This window comes from Pogona vitticeps, chromosome 3 (assembly GCF_051106095.1).
Source record: "Pogona vitticeps strain Pit_001003342236 chromosome 3, PviZW2.1, whole genome shotgun sequence".
NCBI classification, from domain to species: domain Eukaryota; kingdom Metazoa; phylum Chordata; class Lepidosauria; order Squamata; family Agamidae; genus Pogona; species Pogona vitticeps.
Window position 1 is genome coordinate 53,146,137 of NC_135785.1, and position 22,831 is coordinate 53,168,967.

A 22,831-nucleotide genomic window follows, 5' to 3' on the forward strand; every position below is an offset into this window, starting at 1 on the left:
CTTTCACTTGCGAAACATCTCAATTTCAAAGTAAAAAGCAACTTTCTTTCTCTTTTGGTTCTTCAAATGAATTTAGTTCAGCTCTGTATATGGATTTTGATTCCTTTCTCAGCTCTTAACGTTTGCAGGGGGATTTATGATCTGAAATCTGTTTCTCTAGCTTGTAACATGGATTAAGCATCCTTTCAAGTTTCAAAAGAATACCTTTTTCATTTCAAGGGTCAGAGCAGCAGAAACTGAGCTATGATAAGCGGTTACTTTCTTCACAGTGATTTTAAAAAAAGAGAGAAAAGACCTACCTTTTCCATTGCATGAAAATCCCTATCACCATGGTGTCTTTAAGTACTGATTTTGCTTTTGCCATTAAATAATTATTCGCGATGAGCATCCTAGCAGCTCCAGAAGGACCCACTGTAGTTATTGAATACATATTAGCTAAATGGCTGAGTGGGTTAGGCTATTAGGCTCTTACAGGAAGGCTGTGTATTTGTGATGTCGGGGTGTGCTGCTCAGTTGTGGATCTTATAAGCAGTACTCCCCTATTTGTAGTGTTCTGCTCCATCGGTTAGTCATGGAAGAATGACATACAGGAGAGATTTGTTAACAGACTGACCTGCCTCAAACTGCCTTTATTGACTAGAACCTTACTCAATGTATATGCTGATGTAAATGCAAAGTTCAGCAGCAAATTGCCATTAGTTAACAACCCACAGCTTGTATGCCTCATCATGGGGCTGTATTACAGCTTAGTGTGTGATAAAGTTTACAGGTGACATCTCCCTAATGAGTAACAGTATGTGGCTGAGATTTACATAATTGCACTTAAACCAACATATGTAAGTAATAGGAATTTATTTTATTTTATTTTATTTTATTTATATCCTGCCTATCTAGTCGGTTAAGACCACTCTAGGAAAGGGTTGCCATAAGTCAAAATCAGCTTAACCCATTTATTATTATTAGTTTACATGCATACGTTTTTATTGAATAAGTCAATAGACCATGTCAATGTTACATAGCAAAACATATAAATAAAAATAAGTGTATAAAATGATAATAAACAAGTATAAATGCACGTTAAAATTACCTTTAAAACAACTGTTTATCACTTCTCATCCTTTTGGCTAAGATCAAGTGTAGTATTATTAATTTGCAACATATAGGTTTGGCCATTATATTTTGCATTCTTAGGTATAGTTCTTGCACATAGCAATGTCCTTGGGTAAAAATGTCCCATCTGTAGTGGCAGAACAAGAAGTTACAAGGTAAAAGGGGTACTTGTGGTATTAGAGGCATCTTCTTTAACTCTGCTAGGAGGACTTTGAAAATTTATGGGGATGAGCACTTCTTAATATGTCTTTCTCAGTTATAAGCACTGTGGAATTGCCTCTGGATGCTGATGTCCAGACCAGCAACCTGCTGATAACGTTCTTGAAGTACAGCTCCATTGTCATGCAGGACACCAAAGGTAAGCTGTTCTCTTGGTAAAGCCTTGCATTTTAGAAATCTCTTGGGAGAGGGAAGGAGATATTGTTAGCTTCCTTGCATACATGAATATACCTCGACTTCCCATGGAGATGAAAGTTCTTCATATCAAGTCGATGAACAGATTTCTTACTGTCAGATGACAGTGTCTGGAGACCAGGGAGTCCTAATGCTGAAGGGGAGGAAATCTAAATATCAAAGGGAAATGATCATTCATAATAACCAGAGGATTGCAGAATGCCTTCCCACTGAAACAAAGTGGATCCTGTCTTCAGGATGAAGATATACAGAAATCCTTTGTATGTAGTATTTTATTTCTGACGATTCCCAAGAGAGACAGTGCATAAAACAAAACTTTGGGTCAGAAATGAAATACTCTACATTCTTTTAGCATTTCTTTGTTAAATGTTTTTCTCCCTGGTAAAGGTAACTTCAAGTGAGCTGGTGCAGAAAGATGATTGTGGAAACAGAAATCCTACTTGGGGTTGACCTCCTTCACAGTATGGGTGCTGGATTATGCTTAGATCATGCCTCAGTACTATAGCTGGACAGATGTGCTGCAGACATACAAATTTCTGTTATACATTGCATTACAAGATAAGAATTATTGGTATAAACCCACTAAATTTTCGTGAAGGCTTTCACGGCTGGGATCTAATGGTTGTTGTGGGTTTTTCAGGCTCTTTGGCCGTGTTCTGAAGGTTGTTCTTCCTAACGTTTTGCCATTCTCTGTGGCTGGCATCTTCAGAGGACAGGAGTAGCATTATTCCTGTCCTCTGAAGATGCCAGCCAGAGACTGGTGAAACGTTAGGAAGAACAACCTTCAGAACACGGCCAAAGAGCCCAAAAAACCCACAACAACCACTAAATTTTCCTTGCTGTCTTGCCTGTGATTGCATCCAAAATCATCTTCTGACAAAGGGCTCCCAAATGGCTATATATAGTTTCCTCCCACCTCTGGCATAGTGGCATTGTTCAGCCAGTTTGACATTTCCATTCAGTTTGTGTATCTGTGCAAGGAGATATTACAGAGCAGAGCACAGCCCTTCTGTTTCTCTGTCTCTGTAGTAGCCAGCAAGGAGGGTGACAATTAATTTATATTTGGTAAATTACATTTTCTAAGAGGAAGCTTAATTTTTTTTCCTCAGTACTGAAAACTTTATATTTTAAATTGCTTCTGAATTCTCTGTGTGTTTGTTGTTTTGAATAGAAATGTAACTGATGGTTCTAAAGCAGTGGTGTCGAACTGTGGCCCTCCAGATGTTCTTGGACTTCAACTCCCAGAAGCCTTCACCACCACCTCTGCTGGCCAGGATTTCTGGGAGTTGAAGGCCAAGAACATCTGGAGGGCCACAGTTCGACACCACTGTTAAAGTATCTGTAGTTGCTTAGAAGAACTGAATGCTGCCTGTAATGGTAGGAGTGATGCTCTGCAGTCATGCACATATCCACATTATTTTTAAAATTGATTTGTTATTAATTGTTAAGCTACCTTTACAAATTCTCAGTAGGGATAAAATTTTATAACTAAATCCTACCAGCTTCTGTCTTACCCTCCTCTGAGTTCATATTCCCTTGTCTGTTTGTTCTTTGATGAGACAGAGGAGAGGGTATTCACACACAGGCACCTAATTGCACAGAACTGGCTTACTAGTGGAACATTTCTGTGTCTCTCTTAGTATCTCTTACAAAGGGCAAAACTAATAGTGATCTTAAGGGGAGCTGTGAGATGGTAATAACATATGAAGGACTTGTAAAATAATAAAATACTCCAGTGCTAAAGTACAAAGTGTGACTGGGTATAGCAACAGATCCATAGCCAATATTGTGTTGCTAAATTTACAGTTCCACTTATAATATGAGGACTCTAAAGCCCAGATACTTAGCACAGAACAGTTATGCTTGCCATGTAATCTCAGAGGAGAAAGCATGACTGCAGCACCTGAGCAATAAGCCTTAAGATCTTGCAGTGAAAAGATAACAAGACTCCAGAGTATTGGAACTCTTAAGGGCTTTATCTTCCTTGCTGGTATAGAAACACTTTAACTTGTTTTTAAATTATCATCATTTGAAGCCAGATGTGTTACCTGTACTTAAACCTACTTGCATGTAGTTGTGTATCATTTGTATGTACACACAGAATTGTTTTCAATGGTAATCAAGAATGGAATACAGTGTGTATTGGGCTTTGTGCACTTTTCTTTGTGATCTCTTATTAGTCCTTTGCCATTATTACATCTGAACTGAGAGATCTAGGTAATGGCTTTCATATAAGCCAGGATATGTAAACTAATTTTAAAAATCAACTTTCTGTTAGGTTATCTGGGAAGTCTATTGACTATAATTTTCCAATTTGGATGTACTGTAATGTGTAGCTTGACTTCCTAGTTTGTTTTCTGGCTTCTGTGAGAGGTATGAAGTAAGAGTAGATTGTTTGTGTGAGAGTACAGAAAGATTGTGCATATCATGACTTTTAAAGCCAAGGCGCTATCATGTGAATCATCAGCACGGCCACTGTGAGAACTTTTTAAACTGTGTACCAGGTTGTCTTTTACTTGGAGATTAACTTTGCAGTATCTTTGCAATAAGAGAAAGCTCAATGACCTTATCCCATATTCAGAAACAGTGGAAAGGATTAATACCAAAGATGCAGAAAGGAAAGACTGTCAAACCACCCACAGGCTTGAAAGGAAAAACATTGTTACACCTCTGAGATCTTCCAGTTACTGTTCAATGGTAGCAGCCCAGAGCAGCGATGGTGAACCTATCGCACATGGGCCACAGCTGGCACACACAGCCCCTCTCTGTGGGCACATGAGCCATAAGTTGCCATTGAGAAATACTTTACCCGTCCTCCAATCCCTGCACGCCCCTCTGCTGGTCCAGTGGTCCAGTGGAGAGGTGCAATGGCGGCCATTACTGGTCTGCTCCCTGCAAGGAAGGAGGCTTGGAAGATTTGGCTTCTCATTGTGGCTGGCAGGAAAACTGTTGTTGAGGTAAAAAAAAACCCCAAAAAACAAAAGGTAAAAAAAAATATGGAGAAATCTGAGGAGAAAGAGCTGCTCCCACCTGGAGTAGTTGGCCATGGCCACAATGTTGCCGCTCCTCCAGGCTGCAAGCAGAAGGAGGATGGCTGGGGAAAGGAGCGCCAGCGCGGTGGCTCCTCCTCTCTTGGGAAGCGGAAAGAGTGTTTTGGCTGAGGGGGGGGGGAATGAGAAACTGGAGGGACTGGGCCGGCAAGTGGGCAGATGGTCTTGGGCCATGCACCTTTTCTTCATGAGCTGGTGGGGACAGCGAGGTGAGGCAGGATCTGGAGGCTTCCCAGGTGTGGTTTCGAAAAAAAGGGGGTTGCAGAGAGGGAAGGAGTAAACAGCAAACACTCTCTTTTAGTCATATGTGGCTATTCATTTCTGGCTGCGGGAACTGTGGGGAGGTTTTGTTATTTCATCATGATCATAATGATGATGATTAAAAAACACCAGGCACAGTCAGTCAAAATTACAAAAAAATTGGTATTCCATAACAGATACAAGCTTTTTTGCAGTTTGGGCACACTCAAAAAGGTTCACCATCACTGGCCAGGAGCCTGCAAGATGAAAGGCTGCTGGTGCATCACCTCTTGCTCTGTTCTGCCTCTGGGACTCTGCGCTTCCTGACCCTTTAAGCACATCACAGTTTGGTGGCTCTTGTGAGACATGTTATTGTTCATTTGCAGATGAACACCGGCTCCATAGTGGCAAGCTCTGCCTGATTATCCTGACCTGTATAGCAGAGGTAGGTCCCTCTCCCCATGTCCTTCATTTCATTAGCACATGCATTAGTCTCTACCTTATGACCTGGTGCTGTATTGGCGTTCTTTCACCTCCATCCTTGTGGAAGCTAATTATTGAAGTGAGATTCTGGAAGTAAATCATTTGCTGCAATTGAACTCACCAAACATATCCTCTCTTTGCCTTCTTTAATGGTGATGAAAAACACTTAGTGCCACAAGTGTGGAGACCAGTTAGGGCTCTCTCAGCTTCTCAGCACATGGCTTTGCTGCATTGTAAATGAATTGCATGCATTCTAAAACTACCTTTAATTAGCAGCATTTTACCTTTAATCAGCAAGGGAGGTATGTGGTGAAAAAAATTGTCTTTCTTTCATTCCAAGTTTTCATTAGGTGTCTCTTCCATTTTTTTTTTCATTTTTGTGTTTTTAGCATGCTGATCCTTTCATTAAACATGAAAAGTGCCACCTTGTTCAGGTGCTTTCATTTCAGGTTTCTCTGTCATGTTTCCTGGCACTCAAAAACTGCTTCAAAAACAAGAGACAGGGCAACAGAGAATTAACCTACTCCAAAACCATGCAATAGTATATGAAAAAGAAAAACCACCAAAATACCCAACAAAACATACACTTTTAACGGAATAGGTACACAATAAATCAACCAAATGACAAATTTAGGAAAATCAAACAAATGTGGAAGGCACCCCTCCCCAAAACAGGGGAAAATGGAGGGGGGGAACACACCACACAGCACATCCCAAGGAGGCACATAGCACAGGCAAACAAGTAGGGCATCCAGGATGGAAGCACTGGCAAGCAGCCACCGCCTGAGAAGCAGAACAAAAGAAAACGAAGCACAACACAACACCACTTCTCACTGCATTCCAGGTCCTTCTACAGATGCAGTATTCCCCCTCCTTCTGGACATTCTGATTAACGGCTGACAGCTTTCATTGATTGCACCATCATTTCTTTGCAATCGCCGCCAGAATGCTGTTGGATGACAAAATGATCAGGTGATTTGTCATACAAAGGGTGAAATAGAGGTTGACAAAGGAGGAATATAAAAGAACAGAAAACTTTTGCGTACCTTTTTTGTTCATATGGAACCAGCACCAGTGGCTGCTCACCATTTGAATTTCCTGCCACAGAGGGCGGCAAGGAACCCTGACCCCAGCCTCGTTGGAGCCCGTCAGGAGGCGAGTGGCCGGGGGGAGCAGCCCGGTCATGCTCAGACTCCCAGGCTTCCGCCACCGCCGGCACACACTCCTGCACATGTGCGAAGCAGTGGGGGAGCGTGCATACGCTTCTGGTGCGCACGTTCCCCCAACGCTTCGCGCATGTGTCTAAGAGCGTGAGGGAGCCCCGCCTCCCTCAGAGGCGCACCCGGTCTGTGGTAGGAAAAAGGTTGATGACCTCTGAGATACGATACTGGTTACCTAATCGCCACTTGGTTTGGCCAGAGAAAGTCTTGAACTTATGATCAACTCTAAGGGAAAAGGCAGAATGGGAGGTCACCCTCCCTGTCAGGAGCCACTGCTCTCTGCCAGAAGAGTTTGCTCTTCACTGTAACAGATAACAACTGACGGCCCTGGGCAGAAGCTTCCCATAGTGAACCACAGCAGTTAATACACACTACATAAGAAGCTAGGGATGTGTGGGGGCACTTACGTTGCATATGAGTAGCATGCACCAGCAGACAGTAGAATCTTTGGGTTTCTTCAGCTTGTACTGGGAGCAGTGAAGTAAACCTTGGAGTCTTATTCCATGGTTTGTTTACTGGATTGTACACAGTCTTTTCCCATGTTTGTTTTAGCAACAAATCAGAATAAAAGCTAAGGATAATATATCCTTTCTCTCTACTTTTAAAAATGAGACATATGAGAGAACGGGATGTTTTCATGTTTGGGGGACATAACAAATTAACTATGGAGCAAAATTCTCACTTCATCCGGCTGTTAAAACTACAAGCTGCAGCTGTTGCAAAACTTGCATTAGCATGCTGCTCATACATGACAAGCTAGGGTTCTGGGTTTGTCAAGTTGTGCTCTTGTTTCCTCTTATTTCTAACCAAACCATCTTTGTTTGAAGGGGAGAGTATTGATTGCTATTCCTGCATTCGTTTAGTTTAGTCGTTTAGTCGTGTCCGACTCTTCGTGACCCCATGGACCAGAGCACGCCAGGCCCTCCTATCTTCTACTGCCTCCCTGCATTACACGGAACATAATTTTATTTATGGTTGATATTGAAATAAGATCTTCTGGAGGTTGTTCAGCTATCTTTCAGTAGCTTAATCTGTAACAATTTCAACAATGTATCTTCCAGAATATCACCATAAAGGTTTCTTGTTGGCTCATTGAATAAAGTAACCAGGAAAAGCCATATTTTGTTTCATTTTTACAGAGCACATCAACCTTGTTGTTGTTGACATTTTTAGCTCTGATGAGCAAAGATACAGATAGGAGTGGTAAAATGAATGTATGTGTAAGCTTTGACAATGATCAAGCTTTTGAACTGGTATAGTCAACTTGATGGGGAATCCACCTCAAAGCAGCTGTTAGAACTAGTAATTATTGTATAGTGGTACCTCGCTTGATGACATAAATTCGTTCCAGCGAAATCGCTGTAGAGCGAAAACGTCATAAAGCGAAATAAAAAAGCCCATTGAAGTGCATTGAAAACTGTTCATTGCATTCCAATGGGTGAAAACTCACTGTCCAGCGAAGATCCTCCATAGGGATGGCCATTTTCCATGCCTGTGCAGCAAAGAATCCATCCCTAAGCACAGCGGGGGGGGGGGGCATTTTCTTCAGCCGGCGGCCATTTTGAAACCCGACGATCAGCTGTTTTTGATCATCGTAAAACAAAAATTGGTTCCCGAAGCAGGGAACCGATCATCGCAGAGCAGAAGAACTCCATTCAAACCATTGTTTTGCGATCGCAAAAGCAATTGCAAAAACATCATCATGAAGTGGATTTGTCGTTAAATGGGATAATCGTAAAGCAGGGCACGACTGTAGTTGTGTGTGTCAGAGCTGTTTTTTAGTGCTGGATTAGAATTAAAATTATGTTAACTTTATTGTAATGTTTTTCTTTCTTTAATAGGACCAGTATGCAAATGCTTTTCTACATGATGACAACATGAATTTTCGAGTTAACCTCCACAGAATGGTGAGTCTTGCCCTCTAACAGTCCTATTTTGGAATGATGCAAAAAGTGACTTCATTTGATTAGGTACTAAGGTCTTTTGATTCATCTCAGTTAGAACCTTGTCTGTGTTCTGATGTCCTGTCCTTTGAAGATGCCAGCCACAGAGACTGGCGAAATGTTAGGAAGAAAAACCTTTGGAACACAGCCAAACAGCCCAAAAACCTACAACAACCAGTCAAGAGATACCTTACTGCTTTGAATTCAAATGTCCAGGGCTGCATGATCTGCATCTAAGAGTATTGAAGGAACTGGCTGAAGAACCCTCAAAAACACTATATATTATTTTCTTGAAATCATGGGAAATGGGTGAGATATGAGATGTTTGGAGGAGGGTTAATGTCCCTGTCTACAAAAAGGGCAAAAAGGAGGAACTTGAGAATTACAGACCAGTCAGTCTGACATCAATTCCAGGGAAAATTCTGAAACACATTATAAAGTGGTCACTATGCAAACACTTAGAAAACAAAGCCGTAATAACTAGAAGCCAACACGGATTTGTCAAGAACAAATCCTGCCAGATTACTCTGATTTCATTTTTTTTATTGGATTGCCTCCCTGATAGACAAAGGGAATGCTATAGAAGTCATATATCTTGACTCCAGCAAAGGTTTTACGAAGTGCTCCATGGTATTCTGATTAGCAGATTAACTATGTGTGGGCTGGATAGAACAACTGTCAGGTGGATACACTGTTGGCTACAGAATCTTACTCAGAGGGTAATGCTTCATGGCTCCCTTTTAAACTGGGAAGAGTGACAAGTGGAGTACCCTAGAACTCAGTTCTGGGCCCAGTGCTATTCAATATTATTATTAATGACCTGGACCAGGGGATACAGAGAATGCTAATCAGATTTGTGGATAAAACAAAATTGAGTGGAATAGCTAACACCCTGAAAGACAGAAACAAGATTCAAAATGGTCTTTATAGTTTGAGGACTGGACTGAAAACTACAGAATTAAATTCAATAGGGATAAGTGCAAAGTACTGCATCTTGGAAAAAGGAACCAAATACACAGTTACAAGATGGGGGATGCCTGGCTCAGCAATACTATGAGCAAGAAGAATCTTGGAGTAACTATAGATCACAAACTGAATATGAGCCAATGGTGTGATGTGGCTACAAAAAAGTCAAATGCTACTTTAGGCTACATTAGCAAAACTACAGTCTCCAGATCCCACAAGGTACTGCTGTTGTTGTTTAGTCATTAAGTTGTGTCTGACTCTTCATGACCACATGGACCAGAGCACACCAGACCTTCCTGTCTTCCACTGCCTCCCGAAGTTTGGTCAAATTCATGTTGGTAGCTTTAATAACACTGTCCAACCATCTTGTCCTTTGCCATCCTCTTCTCCTCTTGCCTTCACACTTTCCTAACATCAGGGTCTTTTCCAGGGAGATTTTTCTTCTCATGAGATGGCCAAAGTATTGAAGCCTCAGCTTCAGGATCTGTCCTTCCAGTGAGCACTCAGCATTGATTTCCTTCAGAATGGATAGGTTTGATCTCTTTGCAGTCCAGGGAACTCTCAAGAGTCTCCTCCAGCACCACAATTCAAAAGCATCTATTCTTCAGTGGTCGGCCTTCTTTATGATCCAGCTCTCACTTCCATACATCACTACAGGAAGAACTATAGTTTTGACTATGTGGACTTTTGTTGGTAAGGTGATGTCTCTGCTTTTTAAGATGCTGTCAAGGTTTGTCATCGCTTTCCTCCCAAGAAGCAAGCGTCTTTTAATTTTGTGGCTGCTGTCACCATCTGCAATGATCATGGAGCCCAAGAAAGTAAAATCTGTCACTGCCTCCATATCTTTCCCTTTTATTTGCCAGGAGGTGATGGGAACAGTGGCCATGATTTTAGTTTTTTTTTATGTTGAGCTTCAGGCCATTTTTGCTCTCTCCTCTTTCACCCTCATTAAGAGGTTCTTTCATTCCTCCTCACTTTCTGCCATTAGAGTGGTATCATCTGCATATCGGAGGTTGTTGATATTTCTTCTGGCAATCTTAATTCCGGCTTCAGATTCCTCCAGTCCAGCCTTTCGCATGATGTATTCTGCATATAAATTAAATAAGCTGGGGGACAATATAGAGCCTTGTCATACTCCTTTCCCAATTTTGAACCAATCAGTTGTTCCATATCCAGTTCTAACTGTTGCTTCCTGCCCCACATATAGATTTCTCAGGCGGTAGATAAGGTGGTCAGGCAGTCCCATTTCTTTAAGGACTTGCCATAGTTCATTTTGGTTGACACGGTCAAAGGCTTTTGTGTAGTCAGTGAAGCAGAAGTAGATGTTTTTCTGGAACTCTCTGGCTTTCTCCATAATCCAGCGTATGTTAGCAATTTGGTTTCTAGTTCCTCTGCCCCTTTGAAATCCAGCTTGTACTTCTGGTACTTCAAGTTCCTAGTTCTCCTCTATTTGGCACTGTTTAGACCTCATCTTGAGTACTGTATCCTGGACACCACACTTCAAGATAGATGCTGACAAATTGGAACAAGTTCAAAGGAGGGCAACAAGGATGATCAGGGGACTGGAAACGAAGCCTTACAAGGAAAGTGAAAGAATTGGGCATGGTTAACCTTGAGAAAAGAAGACAGAGGGGTGATATGATAACACTTTTCAATTACTTGAAAGGCTGTCTTATAGAGGTGCCAGATCTGTTCTCAGTCATCCCTGAGGGCAGGACACGCAACAATGGGCTCAAGTTACAGGAAACCATATTCCAGTTGAATATCAGGAAAAATGTCCTAACTGTCAGAGCAGTACAGCAGTGGAACCAATGCCCTCGAGAGGTGGTGAGTGTTTCTATACTGGAGGCATTCAAGAGATATTTAGACAGCCACTTAGCAGATATCCTTTGATTTTTATTCCTGTACTGAGCAGGGGATTGGAATCAATGGCCTTATAGGTCCCTTCCAGCTTCATGATTTTCTGACTCTAAGAGGAATCCTGCAATGAAGAACTGGCAGTTCTAGAAAGTGAAGTGAAATATGCTTTGAAAGCACAGGAAGAAATAAATTACCAAATGTAAATGGAATACTGATAAAAGTTTTTCATGCCATAGAGACCAGATCTGTTTATATCCTAACAAGAATATGCCAACAAAAATAGAAAACAAAAGAATGGTCTACATACAAGAAATGTTCAATACTAGGATCATATATTCAAATCTGCAAGAAAAAAATTCTCCAAAGCAAGTGCAGACTTACATAATGTGAGGGGATGTAATATTGCATGTTGAGCTTCAAAAAACAAGATTGAAAGTAATACTGCCAACAGCATGCTGCTCTTCATAAAAATCCATGATGTCAGCCATACTTGCAATACTAGGTACTGTTTTGGTTATCACCTGTTTAAAAAGTAAATTATAGAACCTCCCTGTAAAGGGAAAAAGCTTCATCTAGAGTTATTTGGCACAGAAAAAGAACCTAACAAACTGGAGGACGTATTGGAAGTATATAAAATGTGTGAATAGTGAAAAGAGTGGTATCTTGCTCCATTCCTTACTGAAATCTGGAGACATTCAGCAAAGATAAATGGTGGCAATTACAGATGGATGAAAGGGAACATTTCTTCACATAGCATATAAATAAACTCTTGAGCTTGCCATCATAAGAAGACATGATGGGCCATCAGCCTGGATGGCTTTGAATTAAAATGGGCAATTCATGGATGTTAACAGCTGTTTTTTGGGCCATATATTGCCCCCACTATCAAAGCCAATATGCAGCTAATTGGTAAGGAACACAAGTGGGAGTGTGCTGTTCTCTTGTCATGCTTGGGAATTTCTCACCTATCACAGTGAGTGAGTGAGTGACCCTCGCTTCTCCCAGCTCCCACCAGCCTAGTAGTTTGAAAGCAGGCAAAATGCGAGTAGATAAATAGGTACCACCACGGTGGGAAGGTAATGACATTCCATGTCTAGTTACGCTGGCCACATGACCACGGAAAATTGTCTTTGGACAAGCACTAGCTCTGTGGGTTGGAAACGGAGATGAGCACTGCCCTGTAGAGTCATACATGACTGAACAAATTGTCAAAGGGAACTGTTAAAAAAAAGCAAAAAAAAAAAAAAGACAAAGTTAGGAAGTTGTTTGAGGACATTCAGCTTCCCCCTTCCTTTAAAAAAAAGTCCTGTGAGTAAGAAGCAAATACTGTTTCACGTAACTCAAGGATCAGGTCATTGCCACCAATGTTCCTTGGGCTGCTTCTTTTTGCAAATACAGTGGTGCCTCGCTTAGCGATTGCCTCATTTAATGATGTATTCGCTTAGCGATGGGTTTTTTTGAGTGATTTTGTGCTCCGTTTAGCGATATTTCCTATGGGGAAATTTCACATAGCGATGTTCGGGACCTTGCCTCGCTTAGCGATGACAGTTTAGGTCCCCCTGTTTCGCTTAACGATGTCCATTTTTGCAATTTTAAGTGTGTCTTAAAATCTTCAAAAACGGTTTTAAATGCTTCGGATCGTTAGTGCACCTTGCAAAACCTGTGCAAACTTAATTTGGCTTTGTTCTGAGTCTTCGTTAATTTTTGGTGAATTTTTTTCTCCCCCATTGGAATGCATTGAACTGTTGGTTTGACAGCTGCTTCCTGGGCTCTTCCTGCAGGTTCTGTTGCTGCCGCTGCTTCTCCTGTTCCCTTCCACTGCTGTGTTTTCAGTTATTTTTAATATTGTACTTTGCTTTTTGAATACATTTCAGTGTGGCATAGCACTAGATCCTAAGGGATTGGCAAAGTACAATGAAATAAATCACCAGCGAGGCAGCTGTCAGTAGTTTCCAGTGCTTAAGTGGTGCAGCAATAAAATAGAAGCAGATAGGGAAAAATATTAAGAGTTATAGTTCAGACTAAGACCTGTGATCCTGGCAGACACTACTTGACAAAATCCACAGACACATTTTACTCTAACAAAGGTGTTTGTATATGCCAAAATGATTCAAACTAAATTGTGTTCATAATTGAGTTAAAATAAATAAGCCCCTAGTAGGTGATTTTAAACAAACATGCTTTCCAACAAAACAAAACAAAAACATGCTTTGTGGGCACAAAAAGGTTGCACTTAAATTCATTTCAAGGATGCTAAACCTGAGACAAAACCAGAACCATTATGATCTGTAACTCTTCCCAGAATTTGGAAAGGAAGTGAATTTCCAGGCAATATTTGGTTCAAGATAGAACTGCAGATACACCAGTTGGCTATTTTTGGAATGAGGTTACATCATACTGTTCTCACAGAGTTCTTGGGGTCAGTTCTGTTATCGACATAATTGATACACTGAAATAGTAACGCAAGACTTTTTTTTCTATCATGGTGTCCTGGTAGGTGGTCTTGAAATAACCTGACTTTGAAATTCATTTCTCCTTTCCAATTAGTGGATGAAAATACTACAGCTAATTATTGAATGAAAACTTGTCCTCCTCCATCATTTATTCTCTAGTATTGGTTGAGTAATGTTTAGAAGAAGATTACTGGTACTGCAGCTGCTTGAAGCCCAGCCGATAGATATTTTGGTGTCTGCAGATAACCAAATTAGTAAATTAGCCACTCTGTGGGATGTGATAAGTAAATACTCCTTTTGGCAGTATTTTATATTTCTATGCCAAATAGCTGATGTTTCTTGGGAGTCATAGTGCTGGACAATCTGATTATTTTGTTTTTGTCTGTTTGAAGCCAATGAGACACAGAAAGAAAGCTGCTGACAAGAACCTTCCATGTCGGCCACTAGTTTGTGCAGTGCTTGGTAAGTCGACTTGGCCAGATTTGGTCAGTAGTTTCTTCAAAGACTGAGTGAGGGAAATTGCTGAACAGAGAATATTTGTTTGCTTGGTAGTACTAGAATGTGTTTGATTTACCATTATGGCATCTGCATGCCTTTCCTCTCACTTCTTCTGGCAAGGTGAAAAATAAATCTTCATAGATAAATCCATCTGACACTGGCTGCAATATAGTGGAACATATGTATTCTGAAGATTTGCAGAGGCTAATGGAGTATCTGCTCTGCCAAGCTTTGTTGGCTGGCTAATGCACTAAAATTTAAAATGGAATAGTTAGTGCTGCCCATAAACAGAATTAAAGGCTGAAGGCTTTAAATAAAACTGGCTGAGCAAATGTGAAGGAATGAATGAAAGGATCCTTTAGGTTTCCATCTGTTTTGTAGTTCTCTGAAGACTGATGAAAAAGGTCAACAAATATTTATAAAGATGGTGTCCAAAGTGTCCACTTTGGAATCCATAGGCCCATGTCTAGAAATAGGAATGAAATATTTCCAAAACTATGATGTCATAAGTCTAGGGTGGTTAAGCATCAAGTGAAAATGTTTAGCTATTGCGGTTTTATCAGTTAGACTGTGCTTTGAAACATGTGCTTTAACTATAAGGAACCCCTCTGCATTTTGATTTAAAATACACTTTTCGCTACAAGTTTCTGAAAATAGTTTCTTGTGAAGTTAGTGCAATTCTAGGCATCAAATAGTTTTTGATATGGAGAGTAATCGAAAAGTGGACAGCTTTATGGAAGAGGTGGTGCTTGGAACTTCAGTGATAAATATAGATGCCTCTCAAGGCATGTGTTGCTTACTAGAATATTCCTGGGTTCTTGAAAAAAGAGAGTAACTCCAAACAGAAATGTAGCTACTAAATTAATTGTTGATGGCAATCTTGGTTATAGATCGGTGCTGATTTAAGATTTCTCATCCCTTAATTTTGTGTATAGGATTGTGGACTCTTCCACTCAATCTCCCACTCCCCCGGTTTAAATTGTACTTACTACTTTTAATCATGTCCATGCTGAATATTGATCATAATTAACATGAGCCAAGATGAATTGATAACCTAACATTTGAAATTAGATTGGTTGTAAGACCTAGATCTTTGTCTTATTAGTCTTTGTTTATCTCTGTAACTTTTATTTCCAGATTTGATGGTTGAGTTCATTATAACACATATGATGAAGGAATTTCCCATGGACCTTTATGTGTAAGTAAGAGTTTGCTAACTAGGGCCCTGATCTGAGATGTTAACCAACAATCAAATCATCTTTCCGATTCATGACTAAAATTACAATTTTTGGGCAAGAGAGGACAGTATGGCCATTTCGCTTTCCAGAAACTTGTAACTGTCATGCTTTTGCTCAGTGTGCCAAGAAATTAAAAATGGAATCAATGCCATTTTTTTCCAAGGGCTTTCTTAAATTACTTATTCAGCAGAATAAGCAATTTAAGTAATTTCAAAAACCTTAAGACTGAAAGTATTTCAAGGCACCAGCCAAATACAAAGCAGAAGAACTCAACTACTCAAAAATGAAGTGTCTGGTGGTGATGTAGTTGTCAGTAGGAATGATTATTTACTGAATTGTTACGTATAGGTGTGTTCTATTTTTTCATTTTTTTTCCTTAAAAGGAGTAGGGAATACAGTAAGGAAAATGATTAGGAAAGGAAATTTTGATCCTTTTTTTTGATGTCATATAATTGCATACAACATTTATAACAAAAAAAGAGAAACAAATAAGACAAATTGTACAGTATTATAGCCATAATATTTGAAAATGCTTCTCTGCTTTTTTGTTTTCACCTTCTTAGTTATATTATTGCAGCTTATGTTACTCTGATTACTCAACTTAAAAGCCCAGAATATAATATCAGCTTTTCTAATATGTTTACTGTGCTCTTTTGTCATGCCCATATCCATAATATATTGAAAAAATTACAAAATATTACACATATTGGATTCAAATTGAATTTGTCATAAACATTGACTATTCATTTCTATCTAATAGTTAGAAAAACATTTAAAATGCAAGCAAAACAGAACAACAACAGCAAGAAAAGTAATGTTGAAGATAACAGTGCTGTCTCCACTTACGACCATAATCTGTTCCAGAAGATGGATGTAACTCGAAATGATCGTAAGTCGAAGCACCATTTCACATAGGAATGCATTGAAATGCAATTAATCTGCTGTGGCTGAAGGAAAAAATCATCCCACCCTCAAAAAATAACTGCAAGACTCATTGGAAACACGATTAATCCCTTCTGGCTAAAGTGGGGGGGGGGGAGAGAAAAGCAATCAAGTGTGCAAGACCCATTGGAAATGCACAGAAAACAAACGGAGCAGATTGGAAATGCACAGAGAACAAAGGGGGCAAGTCGGAAGTGCAAAGAAAACAAAGGAAAAAGCAAGAGAAGCATGCAGTACCCATGGGAAATGGGAAAAAACACACAAAAGCAACCAACCCCCCCAAGACCCATCAGAAATGGTGCAAAAAGCCGAAAACCAAACCAACCCCCCAAGACCCATCAGAAATGGGGGAAAACCCCCAAAAAGCAACCAACCCCCCCCAAGACCCATCAGAAATGGGGATGGAAGCCAACAAACAAACAACCCCCCCAAGACCTATCAGAAATGGGAAAAACCACTCCAAAAAGCAACCAAAAAGTCCCAAGACCCATCAGAAATGGGAGGGAAAAAAACAAAAAAATAAACAAACCACTCAAAGACCCATCACAGCACAGAAACATAACCCCCCAGCTCAAAACCACACTGCAAAAACACCCAGAACAGTTTTTAAAAAGCAGAAAACAGCACCTTACCTTACAAGGCAGCCCGAAGCCTCCCTGCAAAGACACACACACACTCTCAGAAGCAGAAGGAGGCAGTCTCAAGCCGCCCCCGATGACGCACGCACTCTAACTCCTGGGGCGAAAGAGCTACAAAGAAGCAGCTTCGTTACCACCTACAGTTAGCAATTTGAATTTCCCTCCTTTTTCCCTGCCTTTTTCTGTTTGTAAGTGGAAGCTCTGGTCGCAAGTAGAAGCAGAATTTTGTGGCTGGAGCTGGTCATAACTTTAAATGGTAGTAAATAGGGACGTTCGTAAGTCGAGGCACCACTGTACTAAGTATACATTTTTCCAAAGCTACAGTGCTTTATGTTTTGGGAGGCAAGTCTTAGAACATGCTGATTCTGGGTTTCTGTACCTAATAAGGCTTTAATAAAGTGATACATTACTGTACCAATTGATGCATATTATGACCAATAAGTAACGAAAAAATTACTTTAGAATTGATGATAAACTTACAAGGATAAATTAAATCATATCAAGAAATTAAAGAAGGGAAGAACATACAATGGTTAACTTACTTTTAGATTGCTTCTAGATTGAAAGAGGATTTAAGTACCAGAAAAGGAGACATAAAAATCTTGACAGAATTTGAAAAGACTGCCCTACAGCATGATCACCTACTTTGATAAATCTATAAATTATTGCTCCAGTTTGATACTGAGGAAGAACAAGTAAAAATATGTATAATGAAATGGATGCAAAACCGCAACAAAGAAACATTGCTACAATGTTGGGAAAATCTATGGACAAAGGGCATCAAATTTACAGCTTGTCAAACTCTAAGGGAAAATTGTTAGGAGATGTTCTACCAGTAGTATATTACCCTAAAAGATATTGAAAAGATGGTAAAAAGATACAAAAAGGCTTGCTGGAAGTATAAAATGACAGATGGCAGTTTATACCATATGTAATGGAGTTGTATAAAGATGAAGAGCTATTGGATACCGGTACATGTGGAAATCAATTTTTTTGTACATTTGAAAACTTTCCGAGTACCTTTGCAATCAAATGGAAGACAGAAGAATATCCAACAATAGAGAGCTGGAAAGAAAAATTATCTGAGTATGCAATAATGGCAAAGTTAATAAACTCTGTAAATAAAATACCATCCAAAAATACAAGCAAAAATGGCAAGGCTATTATTTATACCATGGAAATAATTGCCTTTACAAAAAGAGAAAATATGGAGAACTCAGATTCTAATTCTATAATTAAAATATGGTTGGGGTGATTCCTTTGCCTATGCAAAGAGTTAAAAATATAAGGTTTACAGCATGAGCAACCTCTGAAGGACCTAACCTAGAGTCAGAGCCTAGAGGCTGCTATTTTGTAGAATAATTAATGTGTAGCATCAATTCCAAAGTCACAGTGCCAGTGCAGATATTAACCCCCACCAACCTTTATGTATTGTGAAGCATTAGCAGTCTTTAAAAAGTCAACAAAAGCTTACCCGTTTTGTTTAAAATGGCAAGGTTTTTCTTATATAATTATGTGATAGATCAAACTTAATGTGATTGTACATACAGCATTAAGTGTTGCTCAGTAGGCAGTAATGCTGTAGATGCAGACAAGATATTCTCTCAAATTGCATTGTTATTTTTTCCAAACTTGGAACATCTTAGTATACTGAAGTTGAGTGCAGCTTGCGTAGAAACTATTGGCTTTCAAAATCACACTGGCACTTAGAAACCAAGATAAATGCTTGTAGTTTCCCAGTAAAATTTTGATGCAGTCACCCGGTCAAAGAAATCATGTGCCTTTCCAGTGAGTGTAAGGTATCCAGTGGCCAATATCCTTTTGTATATCTCTGCCTGTGCAACAAGAATTACATTACTAGTGGCAGCAGATTGCCAATGATTAATGACATCCTTTTTCAGTTTTGGAGTACACATGGCTCACACACAATGAGATTCAGCTTTTGTGTACTCTGAAATGGAAAAAGGAAGTATTTAATCAGTGGCAAGCTGCTGTTGCTGCTGCAGATGTAATTCCTGTTGTACAGGCAGAACTTGCCCAATAGGATTTTGGCCATTGTTTTCAACACTTAGTCACATCTCTGCATGGAGTCTTTTGATATAGCTGTCCTGTACAGCTGGCTCTTGGAAGTTTGCCATTGCGCTCCTATACTGTGCACAGCAGTTGCAATGTGGCTTATTATTTCGGGCCTTTAAATCTTTTTTTGTAGACGCTGCATTCAAATAGTACACAAGCTGCTTTGCTATCAGAAGAAATGCAGAGTGAGGCTTCATTATACTTGGAGGGAGCTCTGGTCAGGTAAATTCTTGATCTTGCTTCTTTTTCCAGCACTGGTATATCTTTCTTACTCATTCACATAATGCAAATACTTCTTGATTCATGATTGCAGTTGGATGTATCAGAAATCTGCCCCTCCTCAGGCTGTGGTGACTCCTACTGAAGGCAGAGCTTTCAGTCTCAGATTCCAAAATGTGTGTATTGACAGTATGGTGGTGATGGGCAAGGAGGGAGGAAGTGTTTATTCACTGTGTCCACCTGTCTGCTCCCCACCGAGGCAGAGGGAAACATGGATAGACATCAGGGCATGTCTTATCTCCCTGTCATTGCTTAGAGTGGCAGGAAATTTTCTCTGAAAAATATCAGAGAAACAAACCTCAAGGAGAGGAAAAAGAATGAAAAAGCAGTTCAACCAGTACCCCTGTCCTTTCTCAATTTCTCCCACAGTAACAAGAATCAAACAGAGCTTTGGATGAAATGGAGCCTTCAGAGTTGCCTCTGTCTTTCAGGCTGCTTGTCTTTCAGATTTTTCTCTTAACTTCCTTAAATATATACAGTCTATCAATACCATCATGCAGTGGGATTGTTTCACTAGGAGGTTTAATGTATGAAAGTGAGAAAAGGAGATGTAGTTTTACAGTGCATCTGTTTGAATTATTTTGTTATCTCCATATAAGGGGAGAAATACAGAGAAACTTTGAAGTTTTCTGTTTATATCACATTTATATTTTAGACTGGAACTAGGTATAACAATGAAGATGGAACTACCATTTTTAGTGGGAGCTCTATGCTGGGGCCAGCCCTCTATCCCTGTATGTGGAGTCACTTTTAATCTGTGTTCTTCTCCTCCTTATTGGTTAACGTTGAAGAATGTCCAGGTATGTCCAGTGTGGTGTAGTGAATAGAGTGGCAGACTAGGGCTCAGGAAGCCTGGGTTCAAATTGCCCCGCAACCATGGAAGCTGACTGGAACAGTTGCACTGGTGAAACCACTCCTTAACTATCTCACTTACCTTGAAAAACCCTATTAGGGTTGCTGTAAGTTGGTTCTGACTTGATAAGAAACAATAACAACATTTTGGCCATTATGCCTTATTCTGCCTGGATAATATGAGTTTGGACATAATAACAATTAACAGTTAGGCACTGAGTTTGTATTTGGCTTCTACAGGTGAAGCAGGTTGAGCATATAGCTTTATCTAACCTCTCATTCTATGCTTGTTCTGTGTCTGAAAGCAGGAGAGACTGCTAACATTTGAGTACAATAAACCACTATGTCACCACAGAAGCATACTGTGGCTTCATAAAGAAGATTTTTTAGAATAGACCCAGTGCTCTGTCATGACAAGGGGACTGTGACTAGCAGCATGTTTTATTCAGTGAAATTCTTCAGAGTGCCATTGGAATGCTGTATTGAAAAGTTCTGAAAATGGTGCTCTGTTAGTTGGCTTCTGGTCTCTCTCCTCAGTAGCTAAATGCAGGTAGATGAAAGTACTGCCATTATCCTCTCTACATTGTGTTGCCTTTATACCATGTGGCACTTTGGGGTTTTTTAAAAGGTATCTATGTAGGGGGTGTTAAATAGGTCTGGTAAGGAATTATCAAGATGGAGGGACTAGATAGAGGGAAGCTCTTTTCCCTTTCACACAATAATAGAACCAGGAGACATCCACTCAAATTGAGTATTGGGAGAGTGAGAACAGACAACGTGTGTTGTTAGTCTGTGGAACTCCTTGCCACAGAATGTGGTGATGGCATCTGGCCTAGATGCCTTTAAAAGGGAATTGAACAGATTCCTGGAGGAAAGGTCCATCACAGGTTACAAGCCATGATCTCCAGGCTTAAAAGGAAGGTACCTCAAGATGCCAGATGCAGGGGAGGGGCATCAGGAGACAGGCATCTAGTTGTCTCGTGTGCTCCCAGAGGCATCTGGTGAGATACAGGAAGCTGGACTGCATGGGCCCTTGGCTTAATCCAGCAGGGCTCTTATAATAAGACTTTGTCCTTTTTTGTTTTCTAGAGCGGAGCCTAAAACTAGATGTTATGGGAGCTTCATAACTACTGATTTAAACTTTGTTCCTTTTTTATCTGGATGGATAGAGGAGTAGCACTTGGTACAAAGAGAAGTGCGATAATATCACACAGCAAATTTTACTTTTCTCCAGGTTACTAAAGTTTGTAGAATAGTGGTTCCCAGTCTTGGGTAACCCATGCATTCTTGGACTGCACTTCCCAGATGTCTTCACCACTCTGCTGGGCAGGGTTTTCGGAAGATGCAGTCCAAGAATTCCTGGGTTACTCAAGGATGGGAACCATGAACATAGGAGATACAGGGCTGCTGCTTTTAATAGTAGTCTTGCAGTTTCTCTAACACTAGAGGAGAGGGGTTGTGACTTTCCAGATGTTCTTGGATGCCAGTTGCTGTCAGCCCAAAACAGGATAGCTTGTAATCAGAGAGGAACTATAGCTTGGCAACACTGAAATGGGTGTATAGGCATAGGTTCTCCTTCCCTGATTTAATTAGACATGGTTTGAAACTCAGAGGGGAATGTTCATTACAACTGTGTGAAGCATATGGAATTGCGCAGTTGTAAAATAGTTATAGGGATTGTCCTAAACAACTGGTTAAGGCCTTTTCATCTCTCTTTTTTTAATTCCTAGCATTTAGCTTGATTTTTGAAGAATGCTGGCTTTGAACATTGTCAAGCCACCCCCATGCTTTGAATTGTTACTGCACTCATACTAATCACAAAGTATGACTGGTGATGGCTTTTGTCATGGACATTTGCATGACTAACACCAAAACGTTTACAAATGCAGGAGTAGATTATACCTTTAATCGACCATTAAGAATATAAAACAAAACAAAACAAATAATAAACTTTCGATAATAAATCTTCTTCTTCAAGGCTGTGCATCTCCTGGGTAGTTCCAGACTGATGTGCTGTTTTTAATGTCCCCAAAATAGGCATAAATTAATGTCCCCAAAATAACCAGAAATAATGTCTGCAAAATAGCCATATACAGTGGTGCCTCGCTTAGTGACGTTAATCCATGCAGCAAAAATCGCTGCTAAGCGATTTCGTCGCTAAGCGATTTTAAAAAGCCCATAGAAACGCATTGAAACCCCTTCAATGCGTTCCTATGGGCTCCAAAACTCACCTTAAGCAAAAATCCTCCATTGCAGCGGCCATTTTCAGTGCCTCTAAAGCGAGGCAAAACAGCGGGCGGCCATTTTGGAACCGCCGATCAGCTGTGCGAAAATGGGGGCTTTGCAATGATCACTGGGAAGCGATCATTGCAAAGCCCCCATTTTCACACAGCTGATCGGCGGGGCTTTGTGATGATCGCGGGTCCCCGCGATCATTGCAAAGCCCCGCCGATCAGCTGGCCGTTACATTCCCCCTAAGGGACAGGGTCTGCAGCCTGGGGGTGCTCTTGGGGGTGCTCTAGAAGCCCAGGTGGACTCAGTAGCCAGGGCGCCTTCCTTCAGCTGTGGA

General features: G+C 40.4%; 1 protein-coding gene across 6 annotated transcripts in view; it reads left to right on the plus strand.

Annotated features, from left to right (window-relative positions):
• Positions 1 to 22,831, plus strand: part of ARMH3 (armadillo like helical domain containing 3) — a 169,181-nt gene that overhangs the window by 39,403 nt on the left and 106,947 nt on the right. For all 6 annotated transcript variants that reach the window (XM_020790836.3, XM_020790834.3, XM_020790839.3 and 3 more), the window contains 6 exons: positions 1,367 to 1,468; positions 5,201 to 5,259; positions 8,359 to 8,424; positions 14,132 to 14,201; positions 15,375 to 15,435; positions 19,265 to 19,353. In XM_020790836.3, coding sequence (XP_020646495.1) covers positions 1,367 to 1,468; positions 5,201 to 5,259; positions 8,359 to 8,424; positions 14,132 to 14,201; positions 15,375 to 15,435; positions 19,265 to 19,353 — 447 coding nt within the window. The remainder of the gene's footprint in view (positions 1 to 1,366; positions 1,469 to 5,200; positions 5,260 to 8,358; positions 8,425 to 14,131; positions 14,202 to 15,374; positions 15,436 to 19,264; positions 19,354 to 22,831) is intronic.